The sequence below is a fragment of the Aureobasidium subglaciale genome (assembly GCF_000721755.1).
Source record: "Aureobasidium subglaciale EXF-2481 unplaced genomic scaffold scaffold_0, whole genome shotgun sequence".
NCBI lineage: Eukaryota > Fungi > Ascomycota > Dothideomycetes > Dothideales > Saccotheciaceae > Aureobasidium > Aureobasidium subglaciale.
Window position 1 is genome coordinate 1,370,841 of NW_013566995.1, and position 25,126 is coordinate 1,395,966.

The 25,126-nt window shown below is 50.9% G+C and overlaps 11 protein-coding genes across 11 annotated transcripts; 4 read left to right on the plus strand and 7 right to left on the minus strand.

The window, feature by feature from the left end:
• Nucleotides 1–566: 566 nt before the first annotated feature.
• Nucleotides 567–2,594, minus strand: AUEXF2481DRAFT_61095 (uncharacterized protein; the record flags this gene model as incomplete). The annotated part of the gene is made up of 3 exons (XM_013493681.1): nt 567–660; nt 711–2,034; nt 2,081–2,594. The coding sequence occupies 3 exons, from the start codon at nt 2,592–2,594 to the stop codon at nt 567–569; spliced, it is 1,932 nt and encodes a 643-aa protein (XP_013349135.1).
• Nucleotides 2,595–2,958: 364 nt separating this feature from the next.
• Nucleotides 2,959–3,809, minus strand: AUEXF2481DRAFT_24928 (uncharacterized protein; the record flags this gene model as incomplete). The annotated part of the gene is made up of 3 exons (XM_013493683.1): nt 2,959–3,198; nt 3,253–3,543; nt 3,600–3,809. 3 exons carry the CDS (start codon nt 3,807–3,809, stop codon nt 2,959–2,961), a joined length of 741 nt encoding a protein of 246 aa, XP_013349137.1.
• A 1,501-nt stretch (nt 3,810–5,310) lies between these two features.
• Nucleotides 5,311–8,416, minus strand: AUEXF2481DRAFT_537 (uncharacterized protein; the record flags this gene model as incomplete). Its single annotated transcript, XM_013493583.1, has 4 exons — nt 5,311–7,897; nt 7,951–8,026; nt 8,081–8,239; nt 8,290–8,416. The coding sequence occupies 4 exons, from the start codon at nt 8,414–8,416 to the stop codon at nt 5,311–5,313; spliced, it is 2,949 nt and encodes a 982-aa protein (XP_013349037.1).
• A 1,006-nt stretch (nt 8,417–9,422) lies between these two features.
• On the plus strand, nt 9,423–9,774 carry AUEXF2481DRAFT_538 (uncharacterized protein; the record flags this gene model as incomplete). Its single annotated transcript, XM_013493585.1, has 3 exons — nt 9,423–9,459; nt 9,513–9,637; nt 9,694–9,774. The coding sequence occupies 3 exons, from the start codon at nt 9,423–9,425 to the stop codon at nt 9,772–9,774; spliced, it is 243 nt and encodes an 80-aa protein (XP_013349039.1).
• A 139-nt stretch (nt 9,775–9,913) lies between these two features.
• AUEXF2481DRAFT_539 (uncharacterized protein) lies at nt 9,914–10,761 on the minus strand (the record flags this gene model as incomplete). The annotated part of the gene is made up of 2 exons (XM_013493587.1): nt 9,914–10,506; nt 10,566–10,761. 2 exons carry the CDS (start codon nt 10,759–10,761, stop codon nt 9,914–9,916), a joined length of 789 nt encoding a protein of 262 aa, XP_013349041.1.
• A 150-nt stretch (nt 10,762–10,911) lies between these two features.
• AUEXF2481DRAFT_146828 (uncharacterized protein) lies at nt 10,912–12,474 on the plus strand. Its single transcript, XM_013493684.1, has one exon. It carries the CDS (start codon nt 11,040–11,042, stop codon nt 12,036–12,038), a length of 999 nt encoding a protein of 332 aa, XP_013349138.1. The 5' UTR covers nt 10,912–11,039; the 3' UTR covers nt 12,039–12,474.
• On the minus strand, nt 12,416–13,164 carry AUEXF2481DRAFT_541 (uncharacterized protein; the record flags this gene model as incomplete). Its single annotated transcript, XM_013493590.1, has 2 exons — nt 12,416–12,697; nt 12,757–13,164. 2 exons carry the CDS (start codon nt 13,162–13,164, stop codon nt 12,416–12,418), a joined length of 690 nt encoding a protein of 229 aa, XP_013349044.1.
• Nucleotides 13,165–13,875: 711 nt separating this feature from the next.
• Nucleotides 13,876–14,521, minus strand: AUEXF2481DRAFT_24933 (uncharacterized protein; the record flags this gene model as incomplete). Its single annotated transcript, XM_013493687.1, has 2 exons — nt 13,876–13,990; nt 14,043–14,521. 2 exons carry the CDS (start codon nt 14,519–14,521, stop codon nt 13,876–13,878), a joined length of 594 nt encoding a protein of 197 aa, XP_013349141.1.
• A 701-nt stretch (nt 14,522–15,222) lies between these two features.
• AUEXF2481DRAFT_543 (uncharacterized protein) lies at nt 15,223–17,442 on the plus strand (the record flags this gene model as incomplete). The annotated part of the gene is made up of 2 exons (XM_013493593.1): nt 15,223–15,389; nt 15,444–17,442. 2 exons carry the CDS (start codon nt 15,223–15,225, stop codon nt 17,440–17,442), a joined length of 2,166 nt encoding a protein of 721 aa, XP_013349047.1.
• A 937-nt stretch (nt 17,443–18,379) lies between these two features.
• Nucleotides 18,380–22,754, plus strand: AUEXF2481DRAFT_34859 (uncharacterized protein). The gene has a single exon (XM_013493689.1). The coding sequence runs from the start codon at nt 18,594–18,596 to the stop codon at nt 22,338–22,340; it is 3,747 nt and encodes a 1,248-aa protein (XP_013349143.1). The 5' UTR covers nt 18,380–18,593; the 3' UTR covers nt 22,341–22,754.
• Nucleotides 22,755–23,462: 708 nt separating this feature from the next.
• AUEXF2481DRAFT_149423 (uncharacterized protein) lies at nt 23,463–24,920 on the minus strand. The gene is made up of 3 exons (XM_013493691.1): nt 24,641–24,920; nt 24,000–24,584; nt 23,463–23,946 (listed from the first exon to the last, which is right to left on the minus strand). Exons 1-3 carry the CDS (start codon nt 24,770–24,772, stop codon nt 23,599–23,601), a joined length of 1,065 nt encoding a protein of 354 aa, XP_013349145.1. The 5' UTR covers nt 24,773–24,920; the 3' UTR covers nt 23,463–23,598.
• Nucleotides 24,921–25,126: the final 206 nt, after the last annotated feature.

The window sequence follows — 25,126 nt, forward strand, 5'->3', positions numbered from 1 at the left end:
CATCTCATGAGTCACTCATGACTAGGTGTAGATTGTTCAGCAATCAATGAAGATATTATAGGTTGTGTATATTCTATCCTGACTGCCGCATAGAACACAGCGCGTTGAACACCAGGCCCACATTCAAGTGCACGGACCTCGACCTTGATGGTGGATCCCGTATCATAGCATACCCATAGCTCAAACGAGCAGTATTTCTTGTATTCGGCTTGAACATGAAGGGTGTTCCGATCCATCACAGAGGACAGGAAGCAAAGCGTGTCTACTACAACAATATCACTCTTGCTTGAGAATTTGAGCGTTTAAGCGTTCGATGGTAACAAAAACCGATTCGTCGATTCAATCGACTGTTCATAGAATAAGAAAAAAAAGGGAAACAAAGAAATGAACACTGAGATGTTCCTCATGCAAAAGTCATGTCAAACTCGATCACCAGTCGAAGTTCCTCAGTCAATGCCCAACCGTAATCGCCTGTCCACACAACCACCATCGCCCCAGGCCGTCCCATAATAGAGAGAAAGAAGAAAGCAAAAGAAAAAGAAGATGGAGAAGAAAAGGCATTGCATCTAGAAGATGGTGCCAAAGTCCTCGTCGACTTGAGGGAGAGGCTTGCGAGGGCTGGTGCGTTCGCCATTTTCGTCGACAGCAGGCTTTCGGTGTCTGTCGCATTGTTAGTATTAAGTCAGGAGTTCGTGCGTTTGAAGACTTACTTGAAAGTGAAGCCGACAAACAGGTTGCGGCCCATCTTTTCATCTCTCTCGGCCATCTCTTCGAGCGCCTTTTGCTTGTCCTTGACCTCCTTGTACTTGGCCATGTCCTTCTCACTCTCGAAGTCGTCGAAATAGCCTGCATCAGTCTCGCTGTCAAGCTCGGGGACGAAGGGAGCACGCTCTTCGCGCAGACGCTCCCAGCGAACTTCGGCAAAGTAGGCATGTGCCCGAATCTGCGACATACCACGCAGCCTCTGGTTCTTGCCGGAGATGAGGCGAGTAATGAGATCCCATGTGCGGCGCGACAAGAAGTAGTTTGGATCCTCGTATTCGGGCTTGCGTAGGACCGACGACCAGCGCTTGAGATTCTGCCATGTCTCGTCGACTGTAGCGCCCGCGAAAGGTGGGTAACCAGCAAGAGCCTCAAACAGCATGCAACCAAGAGACCAGTAGTCGACAGTAAAGTCGTACTCGTCGCCCTTGAGCACTTCGGGCGCCATGTAATCAGGACTTCCAACGATACTCTTTGCGTAGTTGATGTCACGCTCACGCAGACTGCGGTATCCATCTCTTCTCTCCTTGAGCGTGCGTTCCTCGATGGGCCTGCCAAAGGGGATGGCGTCGCGGGGCATGTTTCCGACCTCCTCGAGCTTGATGCGCATACTCTCGATCTTGGCTGGAGCCAGGAAACCAGCAGCTAGACCGAAGTCAGTGAGCTTGACGTGACCGGTGCTATCGATCAAGAAGTTCTCCGGCTTGAGATCGCGATGGATGTAGCCGAGTTGATGCAGAGCGTCGACGCAAAGGAACATTTCGGAGATGTAGAAACGGGCATGGCGGTTGTGCAGAACACCGGTGTTATTGAGAAGAGTGCGGAAATCACCGCCGGGGACGTACTCCATGGCAAGGTAGATGCTGGAGTCGTCTTGGAAGGCGTACAACAGACGTACCAGCCAGTCGCTCTTTGCACTTGTCAGGATATCACGCTCGGTCAAGATGTGGCGCACTTCATCAAGCTTGAACAGCAGCTTCTTGCTCATGACCTTCAAGGCACAGACTTCGCGTGTGTCCTTCTTTTGCGCCAGGTAAACCTGACCATAGCCACCCTGGCCGACCTGGGTGAGAATGGCAAAGTCGCCATGGTTGAGACGGGTGCGTCTCGCGCGGAGCTTTGCGCGTTCGCGGCCGAGGTACTGCTGCATATTCGATTGGTATTCGGCATTGGGCGTCTGTGGCGGTGGAGGATTGTGTGCGTGGAAGAGATCGGTGCGCTTTTGGCGGGTCGAGACGTAGTTAAGGAGGTCATAGTAATGATCGAGGAAGTCTGGACGGTCAGTGTCTGTTCACAAGATAGATGGGAGCGCACTTACAAAGCTGGGTGACATTGGCCAGACGCTTCACTGTCGGCTTCTGCAGCTTCTCGATCTCCTCTTGTGTCAGGCCGCCCGAGATGACGCTTCGTTGTCTGCTCAGGGGCTCGTCTTGCGGGCGGTACTGGCTTTGCCTAGAAGCAGCAGCCTGGCTGACGTGGTCTTGTTGCTGAGCGCCAGGACGAGTTGGCGGCGTGTTCTCCTTGTTGCCCTTGCGTGTGGGGCTGTGATCTTGGTTCCTGGGACTTTTCGAAGGAGAGCCCAGAGTGGGCAACAATTTCATGGCATTGGAAAAGACGTCGGGCAGATCGAAGGCGCCAGGGGGCATGCGATTCTTGCTGGGACTGCCCTGTGGCGTCTGGGCAGGCGAGATGAAGGCTTGCGCATTGTGGTTCTGGTATCGTGGAGAGGTGGGAGTCAGAGGCCGCTCGCCCAGGTCGCTGCCGCCGCGCGAATGCATCGGCGGGGGCATCGTGGGCATGTTGAGATGCAGGCTCTTGTCTGGAGACGCCATGCTAAATCTGTGCAAGAGTGTCTCGGAGCGCAAGGTTGGGTTGTGTATGATTGATTGCTCGAGATGCTTGATTGATTGCGGAAGAGGGGACATTCAAGCGTTGCTGCATCAACAAACTCCGTCTCCACGCATAAACAAAGCCTCCGCCAAACACCTACTTTTTGACATCACAATTAAACTTTCCCAGCTTGCCTTGTCTACCTAGTACCGGACCACATACATCTCAACCACGTCACATCACAACATCAGTCAGCATGGAACAACATTGTGAAATGACAGACGGCCCCGCCGGGTCGATTACTTGGTTTGCATCATCTGCCGAAGACTGTCTACATCATCAACGCAGCTTGACCTCAGCCTTGGATTAGGCCACGACGACTTTCGTGTGACCTCCCTGAAAGTCCTCGACAACGCCTTTCCACAGCTGCTTCAGGATGCTAGTCTGCTCTGCCACAGGAACCTGAGCAACCTTCTGAGTGACTGCTGCGATACGCTCTGCCATGCCGTGGAAGTCGATCGTCATAGCATTGTTGTCAGAAACTTCCGAAAAGTTGCTTATGATCTTGTCAGCTGCCACGCTGTTGATCTCTGCTTTCATGATCGTCTGTGAAGAGTGTCAGTTGACTGTTCTCGTCTTGACAGCTCCAAATACACGTACCCCATCGGCTGTCTCAAGACTGTGGGCGCCAACACGTGCAGGACTGAAGTTGGTGGGAACCAGAGGGACACGAACGGCGGATCCCTCAACATTGTCAGGATCGAAGTCGGGGAAGTAAGCAAAGTCGATGGTAGAGCTGTCGTTTACAGCTTTCAGAGCACGGCTAGTGTTGAAGTGACGCACTGCCTTGACCTCGTCCTTCTGCTCAGCATTGGGACGCTTGCTGGCATTGATAGCAGTGGTAAAGGCACGAGAGTGAGCCAGATCATCGGCAGAGATACGGCCCATGAGCTGTGTTCACATCAGTCTTGTGCAACATGGTATCATAGGTTGTGGGTGAAGCTCACATCGTGCATCGAGCCAGAGAAGTCCAGCTTGCGTCTCTTACACTCGGCTCTGAGGCCCGCAATATCACGTGGAAGATTCGAGACAGGACGCTCAGAAGTAAGCAATGCTGAAGGGAATGTAGCAGGGCCAGTCATGTGAAGCTGGCGACGGCTGCTGCCACCTGCCAAACGCCTCAAGGCGATAAATTGGTAAGCTCTGGGTGCGGACATGTTGACAGTGATTGAAAGACGTAGGTTGTTGAAAGGATCGATTGATCTGGTGTGAAGCTGTATGAGAAGCTACTAGGTGGATATGGATTTCAGGTTGAGGAAGAGAAAGAGCAGATGGAGGGGGAAGTCGCACAAGAAAAAGGCAGCTGGGGGTGATACAACTACGGGCTCTTGCATCAGGCAAGCACGAACGACCGAATCGTGCGACATTTTACCTCCACACCGCTGGCCTCACCAGCAGCAGTGAGCTGTGCCTGCGAATAGAATGGTAGAGAGCTTGTCAGCCCCAGATAAGCCTCAACACTCGGATCTACATTGCACAAATTAGGCTCTGGTACTCAAGCCCCCGGTTTCCCCGAAATCCATACCGGCCTTGGCTGTTCGATAACGTGATGCAGATGTGAGGTCCGAGGCGATAAGCTCTGTTTCGAGTGCCATATCACGTCTGGGACCTCATGCTACCTTGGAGTCATACACAAAAGCAACAAGAGATGTCTCTCGAATTGAAGCCATACAAAACCCGCCAAAAACTTCATGAATCAAAGGTCAGCATGGGCCCCCATACCAGGTGCCCCTACTCCGGCTTTCCGCGGGTTAGCGTGCATGGACCGTTCTCTCCGCATTATCCTTATCTGCTGATCTCCCTCCTGAATATCAGACCATTCTGGCCTGGTCGGTGGTACTTACTGCTGACCAAATTACCCGACTGTCAATCGTACTACTATTCCATTTCCTTACTAAGATTATCGTCTGCTCAGCAAAGAGCTCAACCTCTTCTGTTGTCGTAGCCTGGTGTTCTCCTTCACAACCCCTCCGGCCTTCTCATCGGACTTCTCTTGTGCCGAATTGCCCGGCGGCTCTCCACGCATTACCCGCCCTGGCATCGTGAAAACATTAAGCCCAAAGCAAACATTCCATGAGTCTCAACAATCGGACCGGGGAACATCTTTCTGTTGTTATCTCTGACGCAATCATGGTATCAGTCTGGAGTCGCGGTGTCCTCAACAATCGTGGTTCAACACATTCCGCTCTTGATCACCAAGGTGGGAAAACGTTATCAGTCTTCGTAACCGTCGTATAACTTTACTGCCTCCTTCTCTAGAAGCGATGTGTTCCTCCGGTACGGCCGTGAAAGGATTGTCTACCTAAGAAGGCTAGAGACCAATTGTTCCATCAATGAGATACAAAAAGTTTGGAACAAGACTATGGTACTGACCACGTATTGCTCATGGTCACAAAGATATATTGTCTGTGGTTGTTGGTCTTTGACTCTATATACCTTTTGCATACAAAGACCCCTTGTGTTTTCCAGTCGTTAAGTTCATATACATTCGTTATTGCAAAGGTAGAACAAGAATAAGAATAAGATAAGAAAACAAAACAAAACGAAAGTTCTCGCCAAGAACAAGCTCTCAGGCATCATGTAAAGTGCTGGTTCCAGAAGGGGTATGTGGCTGCATGGAGGTTTCTGGTAGGAACACGGCTAGTGGTGAGATTACGCTCAATTATATAGTTCCTCATCACGCTCGACTGTGGGTGTGAGAAGACCTCTAGAATCTCGCGCTGGCATGTCAAGTGTCGTTGCTCTTGTATGGAACGAGCTCAAATCTCCTGAAGTTGGTGTATTGGTGCGGCTGCCACTGAATGTGCCCGAGCGTGGTCTTACTGTTGGTGCGGGTACATCTGCGATCACCTCTCTTGTGCTGACATCGCCACCAATCTGTATTTCGTCCAAATTAGGCATCGGAGGAAGTGCTGAAGTCGGTATGGTCACTGATCTCCTCTTAGGTGTGCGAGAGCCAGACCTCGCCGGCGTAGCCATCGCAGTTTCATCCTCTGGCACATTTCTGTTCATATCGATGGGTGTTCCTGAGCGGTCATCGCGTGATGCAGAGAAGTCACGCGAAGACCAACTAGGTCGATGAAGACGGGCTCCACGTGGTAGGTTCGAGTAACTCTCACTTGTGCTTCTATGGCTCAGGCCACTAGCAGCACGACCACGGCGGATCGGAGTCTGAGATGACTCTCCATCCATGCCTGGTGTTTGTGACCTCATCGGGAGCGCAGAATATGATGTGTGGGGCGTCGACTCATGATCCAGCTCCCCTTCCTGGTTGAGCATTGCTAACTCAGCAACAAAGTCTGGGTCTTCGTCTTCAATTTTGGCCACGCGTCGCACCTGCGATACAGAGAAGTAAGGACCCTTGAGCTCTTGAGGTATAACCCTGATTGGCTCCGGTTTAGGTGGCCGAGGAACATCAGTGGCAGTGCGATCTAGATGTCTGAAATACCTTTCGCGGACATTCGCCAATCTTCTTGGTCGGAAGTCGTCGTGGTTACGGGTAAGCGACATGTAGGACGAGTATGCTCCGACGAGGATGGCTATCATAGTGACAATGACCAGTACTCCCTGTATGACTATGATGACGATCCCAATGACAGTCGTTGTAATGCGTTGCAGATTGAACGCGATGTTGAAGGCAGAGGACAGAGCCACGGTTGCGACTTTGCTGAAACCGAGGAGATATACGACCAGCATATTAAGACGTTGTCCTTCAAAAGGTCTGGCCCAGATGGTTAAACCGAAGAACAATATCTCCACGACCAAGAGACCGAACACCTGAGTCATCGGCTGACCAGAAGCACCCGCATAGAAACAAGCTCGGATAAACTCATACAGGGTCCACACAGCGAAATACCACCATCGAGTGCGGCGGAAGCGAGCAGAGAGCCAACCAAATTTCTTGACATACTCCTCATCATCATGAATCGAACTGTGATCTTCTTCAAGATGGGTTGCCTGTCGACGGAATGGAACTGAGGGCATTCTCATTGCGAGCTTCTTGATTCCGAGCCTCCTTAAAATCCTTGGAGACTGTCTGTCTTGGTCAGATGCAGGGAAGGATTCAGACTTGCGAGTTGTGCCCTGCGATGCAAGACCAGCGTAGATCGCATAGATGACACATGCCGGGATTCCAACGAAAAACAGAATAAAGACGATTGCTGCGACGGCTTTGACACCTCCAGAACTCTGGTAGGAGAATTGGAACATAGTCAGAAGCATCATCGTAAAAAAGGCGATGAACAAAGTTCGCAGCGCAACCAGGGCAGTATATCCGATCCAGTGTGTCCGGAAGTAGGTCAATCGCTCTTTCTTCAAGAGCCTGATGGCGACAAAGGCTTCTACAGCCCATTTCAGAGCGACGACCCCTGCAACAAGGATGACGAAGAGAATGAGCAACCACAAGAATCCGGTCATGAACGCATTGGAGACGCGGATATTTTCCTGGGCCAGGGTACCAGCAAATCCGGAATAATTACCAGGTAAAGGCAAGCCAGCCTGCACAGGTTGTCCGTACCACGTAAAACCAGTGGAGCTGTTAGCAAGCTCACGTCTGAAGAGATGGTCTTCGACAGAGTGTGAGGCAGCGTCACGTCCAAGCTCGACGGTATGGTCGCGCTGATAGATATCCCAAGCGACGTCTCTCTTCAAGGACAAAGCCCTTCTGTAGATCGAAGCGATGTCGAATCCACCTCCGACTCCATCTTGATTTGTCCCAGAACCAGCAGCACCGACGTGCGAAGTGTTGCCAATGTTGTTGCCAATGAGCTTGTCGATAGAGCGTTGCATTGAGCTAGTGTAGATCATACCACCTGACCAAGCAAAGTTGCTCCACCAAGCAACAAGAACGCTGGGCCAGTTCATAGAAAGAGCTCCAGTGAAGTAGACATGTTGGAAGACGGAGAAAACGACCATAACAGAGAGCGAATGAGCGTAATGCTTGCGCATAACACGTACACTGTCGCCATAGACCGCAGTCGCAAACGAAGCCATAAGAGCGATAAGGGTAAAAGCTCCAAGCACTGATCCCACAGACTTGGGTTGCGAGAAAGTGGCGCCATTGGTGACAACAGCTGAGTAACAGCCTATCTCGGCCTGAGTCGAGTTTGCAAAGATACGGAGGATGGCCTCGCCCTCAAAATCCGGGATGGAAAGCGCGATTGGAGGGATGGCAGCAACGTCGGATTGTGCAACAGGAATGATACCGTTGGCTTCGATAGGTATGCTCGCGTTGAGTGGGCATAGGCTTCACGGGGAATTAGCGACGCACAGATTTGATAAGCAGAAAGAAATGAGCACCTTTTAATGTTCGCGTTACACGGATCGAACGTCAGATCGAAACGACCTTCGCCATACGCATAGACGCCAATGTACACTGATTATGGTTAGCTAGGTCATCTCAACGATGGTAATGTTGGGCGCAACTCACTCATCAAGCTCTCATTAGCAATGGCCGTGTTGCCCGCTAAATGAAAGAGCACGGTCATGTTATCTTTGTAATAAGCGGCATCGAAGCGAGTGACATTGACAGCACTTGAGCCCTTGCAATCTCCAAATCGTCCGGTATAGAGCGAAGGTCGTCTGTCATCTGAGCATCGATTTAGCGAAGATTCTCCTGAGCATTATCTTCACACTGACCTGCCAAGTAGACGGTCTCACCAGCGGCATTTGTCGATGTTATATAGCGTGTTTCGCTGGCAGCTACGACAGACTGGATTGCAGCAAGCAGTGTGATGGCCAGAGCCAAGAATCGCGAAGCGACCATAACGAAGGTGATGAAAGTCGAACCAGTCGACAATGTGGAGAATCGGCTTGAGATAAAGGACAAGGGTCGCGGGCAGCGATCAAACGGGTGTAAGATCAGCCGTAGCGAAAGTAGCGAAGGTTGTGCCGAATAGCAGGAAAAGAGTCGGGCGTCAAGGTAGTATTCTGTTGGCCAACGTGGCTCCTATCTTGTATCAAAGGTGGCTGGTGAAGACAAAGACGTATTTCCGATACGGGGAGGCTGTCGAGTAGTGTGGTGGAGAATCAAGTCATGTTGGTCAAGCTCTCGAAAACCAGAGCTGAGGAGGTTGGGACAGGGCGGCAGAGAGTAGTTGTATTCGAAGAAGAGCGAAAGATGATGATTGAGCCAAGTAGCTTGGTGCAAGACAAAGCAGGAAGCAGCAAAATAGTGTGATATATTCGTGGAATGCTCAGCCGATAAAGCCGGGCCTTGTTGCTTGTCAAGGCCTGCTTCCTGTAGCGCCCGCCTTCTGCTTTGTACCCGAGTTGCTCTCGGATCTCCGGAGATCCCGTGCGTAATGATCTACTGGCGAGTTGCAGCAAGATACACCTTCCCTGTCCTGACGCGTCCTTGACAGGTCTTGCTTGCCGCCGAGCTTCTGCGACCATTCTCGTGTCTTTGCTCTTGCCATGGATAGTAGTTTGCACAACTCCAAAACGGTGCCGGGGAAGTCGCGAACCTAAAGCTCGCGATGTCAACATTTTTGTCTTGTCGCAACTGCCGCCAGTGACTTGGCGTAAAGTCAATGGGTCGACATGATCTTCCCCTTTGGAGCTGCCAGAGCTGGAGCCACCCCGCTTGCGGAGGCTGAGCTATCACTGTCGTCATACACGTTGAGGTAAGGTAGCTGCGATTCAGGTTTGTTGCTCTTGCTCTCTATTCCTGTCTCCTTACATCTCTACTTTGACCACACGATCACATTCAAACCAAACGACCTCCGAGCTCAAGTACCAGACCCTTAATACATACCACCAAATCAGCCAACATGCCTCACCACGACAAGGAAGAGAACACCACCAGCAGTGCGTGTGCATGCTTCATACGTCTCCACTTCCTCGCTGACAGTTCCTGGCAGACATCACCGACCAGGTTGCAAAGGAGTCTTCTGACTCAAACGCTTCAACCCACCCCATGCACCAGACCGAGCAGACTGCCACCAGCGGCGGCAAGGCCACTGCCCAGGATCACAGCGCCAACCCCGTAAGCCACTGTCATTACACGTTACACCAAGACCATGGCTAATGATTCTCTATCAGGGCCCAGTCATGGCCGAGGGTCTCGGCGAGCCTGCCAGCAAGGATGACCTCAAGAAGAGAGCCGCTGAGCTTAACAAGTAACGGACGCAATCACGACGATACGATTATGCCCACAGCATCGCATAGCATGATTACGATATGAAATCAGATCCCAGATTAAAGCCTCAAATTTCTTTCAGTAGTACATCGAAATGGTTCATGAACACAACATGTGACGTGTCTAGGGCGGAACCTCCTCACCCTTCCAGTCGAAGCACTTGCCTCTGTGGTCAAGAGTCCTGTCTACTACAACTTCGTACAGCTTCCCTGCCGAGAACTCGGGACTAAAGAGCTTGCCTTCCTTGACACCACCCCAGAACTCCTTGCTGAAGTCTGTCTTGACAGTGCCCGGGTGCAGGCTGATCGCCATAGCCTTTTCGCCAGACTGTGTACGCAAGTGGTTGTCAAAGGTCTTTGTGACCTGATTGACAGCGGCCTTGGATGCACGATATGAGTACCATCCTCCCAGCTGGTTGTCAGTGATACTGCCCACACGAGCAGACATGGTGGCCCAAACAGCTGTTTTAGGTAATGACGGATCCTGGGCAAGCTGTGTCGACTTCCGCGGCAAGAAAGGGCTAAAGTGTTTGAGCATCATCATGGGACCCAAAGTGTTTGTCCGGAAAGTCAAGAGAGCATCATCATAATCAATCTGCTGAGGAGACTTTTCGGGAAATAAGATGCCGGGAACAGCATAAGATAAATGCAAGTAGTGCTCCTTCTTGGGAAACAGGTCACTGCAAGCGGATGCGGCATCCTGAATCGTGGACTCGTCTGTGGAGTTGGCATTAGCGTGGAGAGTATAACAGATCGTCAAAAAGCAAGGTGCATACCAAGGACATCCAACTTCAAGATGTGAACTCGCTTTTCGTCGACATCATGCAAGCCATTGAGGATTTGTTCCTTGGCTTGATCCAAGTCCGTTCGTGCGGTAGTCACAATTGGCAGCTTCGTATTCTGGAGCAAATGGCGAGCAAGATGAAGACCAATGCCGCGGGATGCGGGACTGATCAAGGCCCAAGGTTGCATGGTGAGGTTGAGGGGGTCGGAGAGAAAAGGTACTAAGCCAGCCTGGCATCAGATGGCTGGCGGGAGATTCACGTTTGAAATGGCTTGGATCTTGGAAGAGGCGTTTAGAGTTTGGCAAGATGAGAAGGAAGATCCGGGGTCGTTTTGGAGGAGTCAATCATCGGTGACGCGCATCGAATTGAGCTTTTGCATTGCCAAGACAAGAATTTGTGCTTGCGAGTTTGGGCAAAGTGGAAACAGCGACGCAATTACTCCAAGTACATGATACACCAACAACAATGGCAACATCAACAGCTCCTTCAGCGCTCTCGTTCCCCCCGGCGACTTTTGCGAAAATCTCACCTGCACCCTACCTTCTCGCCCATCTTAGCCCGACATCCTCATCTGCTTCGCCGACACGCCCTAGTGGTCGTTCTCCGCAAGAATGTCGTTCGCCGTCCGTCAACACTGGCTCCCTCACACACGCCAATGGTAGCGCCGTCGTTAGACTGGGAGATAGCGCTGTGGTCTGCGGTGTACGCGCCGAGGTCCTGCGCACATCAGACATTCCCCACCCATACCGTGGCCCGGACGATAGCAGACGCGAGATTGAAGAGTTGGGCCTCCTGGTACCCAACATTGAACTCAGCACTGGTTGCTCACCTGGCTTCCTTCCTGGAAACGCTCCTGGTACTCTGGCACAGTCTCTTACGCAGAGACTGCTCTCGTTGCTACATTTGTCAAAACTGGTCGATGTCGAGGACCTGAAGGTCAAATACCAACCACCAGAGACTGAAGATGATATACCAGATGCACCACCTGAGTTACAAACAAAGGCATACTGGGTCCTCTACATCGATCTGCTGGTGATTAGTCTGGATGGAAACCCCTTCGACGCGGCATGGGGCGCTGTGCTAGCCGCCCTTTCCGACACAAAACTGCCCAAGGCATGGTGGGACGCCGACCGCGAGGCCGTCCTTTGCTCCGACCAACTTTCCGATGCCAAAGCCTTGACTCTCGGCAACATTCCCGCATCTCTGACTTTCGCCGTCTTCACCACCGCTGCACCCCAGAAAAGGCCCGAGGACGCGAAGAATTGGGTCCTGGCTGACCCGGATGGTTTCGAGGAAGAGCTTTGCAACGAGAGTATCACCATCGTGGCTACGGAGACGTCCATCTTGAGGATAGAGAAAAGAGGCGGCGGAGTTGTGGGCAGAGAAGGCATGAGAGAGCTTGTTGCCCACACTCAAAGTAGACTTGGAAACTGGAAGCAGGCGCTTAATCAGCAACAGAGATGAGCTTGCTAGTTGGGTATCGAAAATACGACATGAGATGATTGTCCAATCTACGAGGATGCAACCCGCGTCCAAACGGACAGGCCTACGATCACCGGACCACGGTGCTGTGTGCACTCTGAAGAACACCGGCGCTAGCAACGTCTCCAGAACTGCGACGAGAAACTCAAGCCTCTGCGGGTAGACACGATTTCGGAAGGAAGGCATGAGAAGAGTCACGATATAGTCAGTGAGAAGTTGTGGGGTCGTGAAGGTTCATTCAGAGGTATGTAGGTATCATAAGAACGCGAAAAAGCAAGACCGGTGCGAGCCTTCCGCCCGGTTCTTCATGTCTCACAGAGAGACAACGCCAATTTTATGCATTCGTCCAAGCCTCCATTTTACAGAGCGGCCATGCCAGCCAAGACACCCATGGCGCCGAGAGCGAAGCCAGCAAAGGTAGCCTGGGAAGCAGCGCCGGTGGAAGTACCAGAGCCGGTGGCGGCGGCGGCTGAAGTAGAGCCAGAAGGTGCAGCGCTAGTTGAAGCAGTGGCATCAGAAGACGTGCCGTTTGCGAATCCAGCGTTGGACAGAGCTGCGACACTGACACCAGTGCTGTTTTGGCAGTGCGAGCTGTAGTCTGCGGTGGACAGCTGGGTGGAGGTGAATGTGATGTCGGCACACTGTGCGAACATTGTCAGCAATTGTTTTGTCGCAAAAGACTGTCTGCATGACAGCTTACGTTGTAGAGACCACCGGAGGGATCGCCATTGGTAACGACCTGGATGGTAGCATTCATGCCGTCGGTAATGTTCAGGCCAGCGGGGAACTGCAGGGCGCCAGCACCAATACAGAAGTTCTGAGGGCCTCTTTCCTGGAAGGTGGGCAACAGAGTGATGTTGAAGTTGCTACCAGGGTCGTTGCCGAGAGCCATGAAGACTTCAACCTTGGCCGAGGTGTGACCCATGAGGAGTTGGATGGGTGCACCAGTGATGGGGAACTGAGTGCGGTTCGAGCTGACCGTGTTCTGCGAGCCGCAGGGGAACTGGCCGAGTTGATCCTCATCGAAACCTCTGGCAACAGGGTAGACGAGGTTGAAGTGAGCAGAGACGAGAGGCAGCAGGGCACCGAGCAGCAATTGGGTCTTCATCTTGATCGGGAATATGCGTGTGTGATGCGAAGTGCAGGAACTGGTGAGACGAGCGCAAAGAAGAAAGATGGCACAAAGGTAGAGAAAGTGATTTGAGAGTTTGTTTGGCTGGTGGCACGTTGAAGGTCACACAAGAGAGTTTATAGCTTCGTGCTTTCCTTACCTGACGGCTACTCCGCATCACAGCGAACGGAGAGCTCCAATAGCTCCCGACCCCCTTTGCCGTATTCCGAAAAGTCGAAACATTCCACACGCGAGACGGCTTTTGAGATAGACTCGTGGGCGGAAACTTGCTCAGGTTTGAGCAAGTTTAACGGTCTAGGTCCCGAGCCTCCAGACGCACGGATGAGCCACGGTATGCATGCGGTTAGTAACCCTAATCCTACATGTAATCATCCTATATTTTGATTACCAAGTCGTCCCCTCAGCTTACAAGATACAAACTCATTGTCCGTAGCTAGGGAGTAGGCTATTTCCCTAAATAGTAAGATGCGCCAAATGTATAGGGACAATCGGCCGTTTCGAGGCATCAATAGGCCACAAGCTACCACAGCATCCCCACCGAGTCTCATGCCCGGCCAATATGCCACAAGTGCTTACGGCTAGACAGGCACTATTCAAGGGTTAAGCAATTGTGATTTTGATCGTATACACATGATGGAGAGAGAATATTTTATCGACTTTTTGTTCAGTGATCAGCGCATGTTCTCGCTAGTGATGGTCCTCCACTGGTGAAGCATATCTTCCAATGGCCAATTCACCAACAAACAGACCTGCGAGAACGGAGAGGAAATACCCTACATTCAGCGTCATGACTGCCAGCATGCTAGAATAATTGTCAGTGGTGTTTTCGGACTTGATTGATTCGGCAGACTTACAGCAGGTATCCGAGGCCGGCTTGGACAGTGTATACACATGCTCTCGGCAGATCGGTGCTGATTCTCCAAGGGGTGGACTCCTTGCTCCTTGACTTGGCAGTGATAACGCGGACCTTCTCATCAATACCCCGAGATGTCAAGATGGCTTGTTGTTCAGCTTTCTCCTTGGTTGCTTCCGACTCGTCCGGGAACTGGTCACCCTCCTGCTCCCCTCTGACAATGACATAGCGACGCTTCATGGCCTTGTCATGGAAACGCTGTTCAAGCGTGTGCCTCCAAGCTTGCAACAGACGAGAGAGAATGGCCAAAACAATGAGGAAAATGCAGGTTCCAGCGTATGCGCCGGTAGACGTAGGGGTCCATGCTTTTGAGTAGAGGGGGGTGTTGTGTGCGGTGGTGAAGACCATAGACATGGAGCCCATGCCAGACATGCCAGACATTCCTGTCGAGGCGGCCGAAGTCGCACTTGACATTGCCATGGTGGATGAAGACATATGCGACATATCCATATTGGCAGGTGGGGGGCGTTGGAAAAAGAGGAGAGAGAAAGGTCGCACAACGAGGCTGCCTATAGAGATGGCCAAAGTTACAGGTAATGGGTCAAGGTCGACAGATGCGGACGATGGCCAGATGAACCTTAGTGGCCAAGTAGCGGGTCTGCGTAACTTGCAGGCGATGCACAACTGATGCAAGATACGAGCGGTGGGTGAGTGCGAAGGTGTAAATGTCAGTGTCAGTTGAGAAGTTATCGTCTGCGAAAGAGTGATCCAAATAATTCGGTGTTCGCAAACATGTTGGATTGATGCCACGCGTTAGTGATTGACGATGGTCTGGAAGTCGGAGTCTTGAGAGTCTTTGAGTTAATTAGAACCGGAAAGGGTTTAGTTTCGTGTAATAGCTTTCGGAGTTCAAACAGCCACAGCCGGGGATCTACAACGGAGACGAGATGCAGTGACAATGAACTCCACCACCTTGAGGTAGTTTGCGGTGCCATCTTATCCGCCATGCCTTGAAGCGTTCTCGCCATGCGTCGTGCCTTCCTTCGCATTATCCCACGATACGCCAATACCTGGTTCTGATCCTGATCTGACGACTCCGAACGCCGCATGCTGCCTTGCAGATAGCAGAACGCTCCTCGCCTGAATCCGACCTCGATCTCTACACACTCGATCGCCTAATCATGGACATGTCTATGGGCGGTATGGATATGTCAATGGGCAACATGTCCATGGGCAATGGCATCCCTAGCCTGTTCACCTTTGAAAGGATGTACTGGGCTGTCGTGGGCGCTACCATCGCTGCTTTCACTCTCGTCAATCTATACAGCTGGTTTCTGCGTCGCCAAAGGTAGTCGCATCTGTCGCATATCTTCTGTTTCATTCCGTACTTACACCACGCCAGGCTACGATCCACGAGCATGACTCCCGCTAGACCGAAGGCTTTCCCTTTCCTCGCCATGGCCACATGCACCGCTCTCGTTCGCGAACTCGCCAATGCATCGTTACCAGTCTTCGCCGTAAAGTCTCTAAGGCTACCCTCACCCACTCTCGGAAGGGCCGCTATCATTGGTGCAAACATAGTCGTGCTTCTAGTCATGTGTTTCTACAAACTGGACGTGAACGATCGATGGTCCTTTGAGAATATTGGATACAGAACTGGCTTCGTTACTCTTTGCCAACTACCTCTGCTCTTCCTCCTGGCAGGCAAGCGCAACATCATCGGAGCCCTCATCGGTTCGTCGTACGAGCGCATCAACTGGCTGCACCGCTGGGCATCACGATGCTTTCTTCTTACTGCTACAATCCATATGGGCTACTGGTTTGCAGACTGGGCTCCATACGACTACATCGGCACAAAAGTTCGGACTGATCCTATCACCAAGCATGGTGTCATCGCTTGGGCTATCTTGGTCTGGATTACCATCAGCTCAATGACGCCTATCCGAGGCTGGAGCTATGAGTTTTTCGTCGTCCAGCACGTTGTCTCTTTCGCCGTGTTCATTGGCTTCGTATATTTGCATATCCCAGCCGAGGTCAAGCACTGGGTGTGGATCTGTGTTGGCTTGTTCTTCTTCGACCGTGTCGTGCGAGCCTTCTACTACCTCTACAACAATTTGTCCATTCTGCACCCTGCCCAGCGGAAGGATGGCACGATGGGCAAGCTATGGGCCCTCAAAGCTGAGCTCACTGCTTTACCCAACAACACCACTCGAGTCACCATCAACAATCCTCCCATTTCCTGGCGTCCTGGTCAGCACGTCTTTCTGTCTGCTCACTCACTAGCTCCCATGCAAGCACATCCTTTCACTATCTCCTCACTTCCCAGCGATGGCAAGATGGAATTCTTGATTCAATCTCAGAAAGGCGGAACCCAAAAATTCTACCGACATGCCGAGAGGCTGGGCATGACTCTACCTCAGACGACCGGCGACCTCACAGGACATGACCTGACGAGCGTGGCTATCGAAGGCCCCTATGGCCGCATCCGCCCCTTGCAACAATTCGACAGTGTCGTGCTGCTTGCTGGCAGTTCTGGCGCAACGTTTACTATGCCTTTGCTACGCGATATCGTTTATTCATGGAAAGTAATGAGTGGTCAGAGCACGAGTCAACGTGAGAGGCCAGCAACCAGACACGTGAGATATGTTTGGATTGTCAAGTCTGGACCTCAATTAAGCTGGTTCTCTACTCAACTCAGCCAGGTCATGGACGATGTTACCCAGCTACAAAATCAAGGCCATGATATCAGTGTCGATATTAGCACTTACATCACGTGTGACGACGCTTTTACGACGGAGCAGAGGACCTTACTCGGCGCATGGAAGGCATACTCTACATCAACTTCAGCTAGACATGGCTCGGTGACGGAAATTCTCAGCTCTGCCGACGACGAGGTCTACAACGATTATAGCACTGAGAAAAAGTATGTCGCCAAAGACGAGAAGATCGAGGTGCAGGAGCTCGACCGTTACTCACTGTCGGAGAAAACTGAGCCTACTTCAAAACAATCTTGCGGACCCAATGGCACGTGTTGTTGTACCGCCACCATCGAAGACGAAGACGACGACGAAGCCATTAGACCCGCATGCAATTGCAATTGTGGAGCAGGCCCGTCACGAACAGACAGCTCGACATCGAGCAACCTGAACGAGAAGCCCAAACCAAAACAGCCACTTCTCCACCCTGCAATCTCGGTCTTTTCAGGTCGACCAGCTTGCAGGAATGTGATTCGCAAGACCGTGGAGCAGGCTTACGGCGAGAGCGCTGTGGTTGTGTGTGGGCCTCATGGCTTGGTCAACGATGTGCGAACAAGCGTCGTCTCGCTTAGTGACGAACGAGCGGTTCACAAGGGCACTGGTGCTCAAGGTATCTGGCTTTACACAGAGGCTTTTGGATACTGAGCAATTCGTGTATAAAGTAGCATCTTCTCATGTCAATATAGAAACGCCGTTATGACCTCCTTCATACAAGATAATTTCTCGTTCTACTGTGGACCAAAAGTGGGCAATCTAGAGACTCCAGATTAAGCAAGGATGCGATCGCGTACAAGGTTCTCAGGTCCCAAATCACTGTCATTTCAGGTGTACGTTTTGCGCCGCTTGTCGGAAGGACCAAACTTGTGTGGCGGCCATCCCTCAGTTTTCAAATCGCTGTATGTTGATCGACACCTTAGAACCGAGATCCGGATGCTTGCAGCATCAAGAAGAGCTCTGTTCCTCGTCCCCCTTAATTATTCCATTTCTTTACCTGTTATTGCGCTAACTGCACCAAGCCGCAGAAGTAGACCAAAAGTCTGGTAACGAGTTGTCGTGCAATTCGTCTACTGTGCAGTTGATATACGTTAGAAATGACACTCCTGTCGGCGTTGGTGTGGGTGAAACCCTGGTCTTGTCTCGACATCACTTCTTCTTAGTGCTAATGACAACTACATAAGTCTTCTAAGACATTGGCCTACTCTCTTTAAGCTGACACTGTCACTGTGCAATGTTCAGTAGGACATAGTGGTTCCTGCTGCTCTAGCAATAAATTCAATCAAGTAAATAAATCCTCTGACAAGTTTGGTGTGCAAACCAAGCTGCGGACCTGAGCTTTGTCAGTCGAAGTATTTTCATCGACCAATACTAAAATAGATACGTAGAAGATAAAAGCATATACTACCCACTTGATACGTACCTCTGGCATATAAGAATCGCGACAGAAGGCTGTTCGTTGATTGTAGCCTGCCCAATTAGGAAGCGTCGATGATGCTACGAATCCATACCAGTCAATGACGCGTTTACCAACCCCTTGGATATTAACATTTTGCGAAAAAGACTTCCTCGCTACATAATTGATAGCGCAACATATGTTCCCGACCTTGGACACAGATACCGTTTGTCGCGTCTGGGTTTGGTCTGTGACACAATGAAGCCCACGACAGCTGTGCCGCAAAACTGCATATTTGACTTCACTTCGAAATTGCATACGACTCATCCAGAGCACGCTCGTCGCGACTGAAAAACACACCATTCCAAGACTTTCCACGTGATCTGAATGGCTTGATAGTCATATCATGTATCGACCGCGGATCTCGCCTAGCACGACATTGGTCCGAGTGCTCATTCGCCTCTTCTCGGATCGCAGTAATCGCAAGGATGGCAATAAGACTTCGTTGTTCAAACGTGCTTTGACTGGCAAATTCAAAATCTCTTCCGTTAGAGATGCTGAAGCTTTCCTATCAACGACGCTGAAGCAGAGGGACAGCCCGATAGTTGTTGTCGAGGAGATACTGGCTAGTCGGAATGGCCTCAGATGTCTTCATGATGCCTTTGATATCGACGACTCGCCGGAGTGGTTTGACAATGGTCTTCAGCCTGTGTTATCGTGGCTGCAGTATCCGGCTCTGGAGTCGGCGAGCTGTGGATCCTATCTACAACGCACTTTGCAAGCTATAGTTGGGCCACCGGGATCGACGTTCTGGAAAACATATCCTTCTCATGTCAAGTATGAGCTTGTTGGTGAGAAGTCAAGGCAATGCTTTGCATGGGTGTTACTGCAGTTGCTTACGAACACACGCATCGTTCGACCTTTTGACATGATGATCGCTAGAGATCCTTTGGTACAGACTGTACTGGCAGAATCCACATCAAACAACACCCGGCATCTTGGAGAACGGATCCAAAGAGTCTGTGCCTTGCATCAGGTAGCAAAATCTCAGACAACCAGAGATGGCTTTCAGCCAAGACATGACAACGACTTTCAGAACTTCAGGGAGATCCGCATCTTCCCAACCACTGAGGAAGTGGCGTCTGATTACACATCTCGTCTTTGGCACGCAAAAGACGTGTTCGAGGAGAAAGATGCCGCCAAAAGACTTTACATGTACTTGCAACATCTCTTCCGACTATACAGACAGGACTGGCTAGAAGAGATACGAGAACAGATACGACTCGCGCTTGGAAAAAAGTCCGAAAGCGGTCGCTCCACAACGACTTTCCAGGTCAAGTTGACTGGAATCTCTTGTCGGGATACAGGAAGAAAACACGGACAACATCCTTGGTCGCTGAAGCTTGAATGTTCAGAACCTCTTTCTGAGCTCAGAGATCTCGATCCAGAGCAACGAAAGGCTTTTATCAAACATGACATTGACTTCATGCCTGACGGCGGTCTTGGATGTGTCATCGCGGATGGAAAACCGGTGGCTGTTGTTAAGATCCTCCGCGACGAGGCATTACTTGCCAAGTCAGTCATTTGTGTCCAGATCCCCAATGCTGAATTGGTTTCGCCAATCATGCTAGCTTTGATGAATGCTTCGAAGCTTGAGCTTGCTCTGCTCAATACAGCTGGCTATGCTTATGAACCGGTTCTTGGTCGACTTCAACACACCACTGAGGTACCTTTTGAGAATGAGCTGCTCTTCTGGGACACTGACAAGAAGGTCAAGAGTTCACAGTTTCTGGGAAATGCTGGCATTTCGAAGATCGTGAGGCACCTACAGGAGAAGCCGGAGGCCAATTTGCAAGTGGTCATGAAGATATTGACTCCCGTCAAACTGGACGCCTCGCAGGCGAACTCGTTACTTGCAAGTTTGAGGCAGGCATTCAGTCTTATACAAGGGCCCCCTGGTACTGGAAAGTCATTTATCGGAGCACTGGCAGCGAAGATCTTTCACGACTATGCAAAAGAGGACATTCTGATTGTTTGCCATACCAATCAAGCTTTGGATCAGTTCATCCAGGATATCCGGAAAGTTGGCGTTCCCGACTCTAGTATTGTCAGGTTGGGTGGGCAAGAGAGGACAGATCCTGTCAATCACCCGTTACTGCTCTCCTCGCTGAGAGTCGATAGTACCGTCCAGCGTGGACGGGACACCACGTCGTTTGTCAAAGATATCGAGCGCCAGGCGTTCAATGAAGCTGAACGTCTGGACGATCTATATCGCAATCTCACATCTCTTGACAGTCTCCGAGCATTGCTAGATGCTATTGCTATAAAACTTGACCCGAGATGGAGTCAAGCTTTCGAGATCAGCCTCGAGGTCGATGGCAGCACCCGTATTGTAGAGAGCGGTCAAATGGTCGACAAACACTACTTACTTCGACGATGGCTAGCCGGCGAAGATCCTGGCGTCTTTCCCGAAAAAGCAAAGTATGCAGATATATGGAACCTCTCGCTCCAACAGAGGAAAGAGCTGTCCAGTAAGTGGTGGTCCAAAATCAACCAGAATGGACTCAACGCCTTTATGGAAACAGCACAACATCATGACGACCTCCTCACTCAAGCTCGCAATGCAAATGGCCAGACGACCGAACAAATCATTCGTAGCAAGAGAATCATCGCCTGCACAACTTCTGGCGCAGCAAAATATCCACAGGTCCTGAATGAAGCCCCCGGCATTATCATCGTCGAGGAAGCCGGCCAGGTCCTTGAAAGCCACATCGTCACAGCCTTGAATCCAACAGCCAAACAACTCATCATGATAGGCGACCACAAGCAACTTCGCCCTTTTGTCAACTATAACTTGAGTGTTGAAAAGGGCGATGGCTATGATCTCAACCGCTCCATGTTCGAGCGTCTTGTGCTGAAAGGGTATCCGCATGAGGTTCTTGCTCAACAACATCGTATGAGGCCTGAAATTTCAGAGCTGATCAGGCAGCTTACGTATCCTGATCTCATCGACGCGCCCAAGACCGCAAATCGACCTGACGTTCGTGGCTTGATTGGCAATGTCATATTTGTCGACCATAACGAGCCTGAAGATGCGGTATCCGAAGACGCAGGGACAGTCAATTTTAAGGCATCGAAGCGAAACACTTTCGAGGCTGAGATGACCTTCCAGACTGTCAAGTATCTATTACAGCAGAACTACGATGCTGATAGTATTGTTGTCTTGACACCCTACCTCGGACAACTGAAGAAGTTGCATGAAGTGTTTGGAAAAGAGGTTGAGACCGTGTTGGGGAATATCGACGTTGCAAATATGGAAAGAAATGGCTTGATTGAAGATGCTTCAGAGCTCCAGACTGGTGTTGGCAAGAGTGTAATTGATGGTGCATCTGCTCAGTCAGCATCCAGCCTCACTACAGCGAAGGTTGCTTTGGCATCTTTGAGCAAGCTCGATAACGACTTCACTGATACTCCTACTACAATCGATGTAAGCACAGTCACGAACGAGACCTCGACTGCTACATCCAGATCTATAGGAAGACCAAAGATCAAGATCTCCACAATAGACAACTACCAGGGTCAAGAAAGCGATATAGTAGTTGCCTCTCTCACTCGTAGTAACACCTCAGGCGACATTGGCTTCCTATCCAGCCCTGAACGTCTCAACGTCCTCCTCTCCCGCGCAAGAAACACCCTCGTCCTCATCGGCAGCTCTTCAACCTTCAAAGCCACTTCCTCTGCCAAGGAGACCTGGACGAAATTCTTCACTCTACTTGAAGAAGGCGGACACTTGCACAAAGGCCTTCCTGTCCGATGCGAGAACCACCCCAGAAATACTGCGTTGTTGACCGCACCGGCAAATTTCGAGGAGAAGTGTCCAAACGGTGGATGTCGAGAACCTTGTGGTGTTGTGCTGAGGTGCGGTCATGAGTGTCCGAGTGTTTGCCATCATGTTGGTGACCACTCGACGGTAAAATGTCATGAGAGGATCGAGGAACTGTGTAATAGGGGGAGGCATGTTCAAAAATTCCAGTGTTGTGAGAGGTTGGAGGTTATCTCTAAGCCTTGTGACGAGTGTGTTGCCGAAGATGAGGCAGAGGAGAAAGAGACGCAGCTGGAGGAGGGTGAGAAGGAAGGGGAGAAAGGATCTTAGCTTCCAAGTTTTGTCATGAGAAAACGTGTGTTGCGGACAAGACGGAAAGTCGCAGTGTTGTGCGTGTTTCCGAGGGTAGGCAATCCCTAACACACTTTTGTGCCTTGGCTTGTCCGTTTGCTCGCACTTGTCCTGTTCGGAAAAGGTGTGGCAGGAGATCTGCGTGAAAGGAATGAGGTATCCTACCACAGGCAGTGGACGGGACTTGAAGAGAAGAATGGCATTGTCTCGCATCTAGCCTCTCTCGCTGAGATATGTCGGACCATCGAGCCATTGAGCCAGGTCCATCGATACAGGACGTGACCCCGTCTTCATAAAGTAGAGAAATATCGAGCCACTGCACTTTCCGTATGGAGTCCTGTCCTTTCCCGCTTCTGCTAGTTAAACAACAAAGTAATCAAATCAGCCCTCGGTCCTCTCCACTCTACTGGTGCTTCATAGCTTTTCAGCTCCATACGAATTCATGTATCAATTATAAATCATGGTCGTGGTTGCATCTTTGATACCAATTATGCTCAAGTTTTTATTCAATGTGTCAAAGAGATCTGTGATGATAAGCTAATTTGGTTTCCGATGCGTTTTTCGGCTCCCAGATCAATGTGCTTGATGGTGGTACTATCCTCGTATCTCTATCAACATCCTGTCAAATGCGCCGTTGACAAAAGTTGACGTTTATATCTGTTTGAGCTGCTTGAGCTATCTTCTCCAACTACCGAGTTCTAGTCCTTATGATGAGGTTTGAGAGTACTGGAATTAAAATATTTTGCATTGATTGGGATTTCGCTAGAGAAAAAAAGAGGGATAATACAAATATACATAGTAAGAGACAAGACAGAAAAATCGGATTTGCTATGAAGAAAAGACCAGCTTTGTTTGAGCCCATTTGTGTTTTATTCCTTTCGTTTTTATTAAGTATAGTGAAGAGAAACGACACAAGAGACTGGAAACGTTGGCTTTCGTGGAGAAGAAGAGGAAGAAGAAGATGAAGAAGGGGAAGGGGAAGCAGAAGACGTCGGGGGGGGGGGGGGGGGGCTGTCTGTCCTCCTCTTGCTTGTGCTCGCTCATTGTTCAGACGCCGGAGTAGAGGGATGACATCTGATACCACCACTCAAGCGCTGTCACTTCAGTGATGTGTATGCAGGAGCGCTCCATTATCGACGTGCGGGAGAGGTGAGATCATCCGAAAGATTGTGTTGCAAATTAAGGAAGATCGACAGAATCCAAGGACGGGTATGGAAAACCAAACACAAACAATCGTCTATTTGTTGTTGTTTCGTAGACCAAGAGTAAGACCGACAGCCAAACCAACAATGATGAGAATGATGACAACGATAAGCAGGCACCACCATTTCAGGCGGCGAGCACGGCGGGCGTGGGTAATACCCTTGTCAAGCTGCACATTACCGGCCTCGGTGTCCTTCTTAACGTTCTCGGTGTGTTGCTCGGCTTGCTGAATCATGGGTTCCTGAATGACGACAGCCTCGGCAAGATCCTCGAAGAGCTTGTTTAGCTCGATCAAAGTACGCTCAATCTGTTGGATATCATTGTGACGAGCACGCACAGCGCCGAGGACGGTGCTGGCAGTTGCCGAGCGGTTGCTCTTGAGCTAGAGACATAGTCAGTATACATGGCTTGAAAAGGTGATATTAAAGGACGTACTGCAGTTTGGAAGACACCCTCGTTGCCCCAATCGGCGTTGGAGGCTTCCTGAACCTCGGCATCGGTAGCCTCGGGGTTGACAATGCGGTATTGACGGGCGATTTGCTCACGGTATCGGCGCTCGTAACTGGCCTCCTCGTTGCGGTACTCCTCGAGCTGCTTCTTGAAGCTCGTCTTGAGCTGGCCGACCTGGCTGTTCTTAATGTTGTTGTTGCGTCCACTTCTGGCAGCGTCGGTCTCAAGGAACTTGATTTGGTCCTTGATTGAAGTGTTGAGAACCTGTGTCTGGGTGATGATGGACTCCAGGGCCTGGTTGGAGGAAGCGTCGGGACTGTTGAGAGTGCGCTGGTGAGCGGCGGCAATCTCGGAGATGTATTGGGTCAATTGACGGATGTCGGCCTTTGCTGCCTCAACGCGCGAGAGGAAGTCCTGGTTGCTGAGAACAGTAGGAGCGGCCTGTTGCATCGGGGGTTGCGATCCGGTAGCGTGGGCGCCAGGGACTCCAGTGTTGCTATACTGCGAGTCCTGAGTCACGGCCGAGAAGTTGGACTCACCCTGACGAGTGGGTGCTGGAGGCTGGAGCGGCTGTTGCTATAAAGAGTTAGTATATCGAGCCATGCGACACGTTCAACAAGACATACATCGCTGTACGACTGTCCGTAAGGGTTTGCTTGGCCGTAACCCTCGTTACCGTAAGGGTTGTCTCCCTCGCCGTAAGGGTTTCCGCCGTAGCCCGCATATTGGTTGTTGTTATTGGTGTTGTTGTAAGCCATGTTTGGGCGGTGGCGCAATTGATGCGCAAGGAATTATTAAGATGCTGGCGTAATGTTTGTATAGCGAGGAGCGGCCTTGACGACGAAAGAGTGAGATGGCGCTTCGACTCGACGACACGTGCAAAGGGCAAGCGGTGGGTATTAGGCAGGAGCGACGACGGTCGGTTCACAAAAGAAAGCACGCGACGGAATATTGATGTCGTCTGGGAAGGCGCGACGACGAGGGTGTAGAGGTGGAAAAATGGGTTGAACAGGCAGTCAAGGTTCGTGATTGTGCGCTTTGACTGGAGCGACGGATGCAGCGACGACTGGTGGTTGGCCAACGTCAGGTTTCCCAGGCACAGCCCAGGAGAT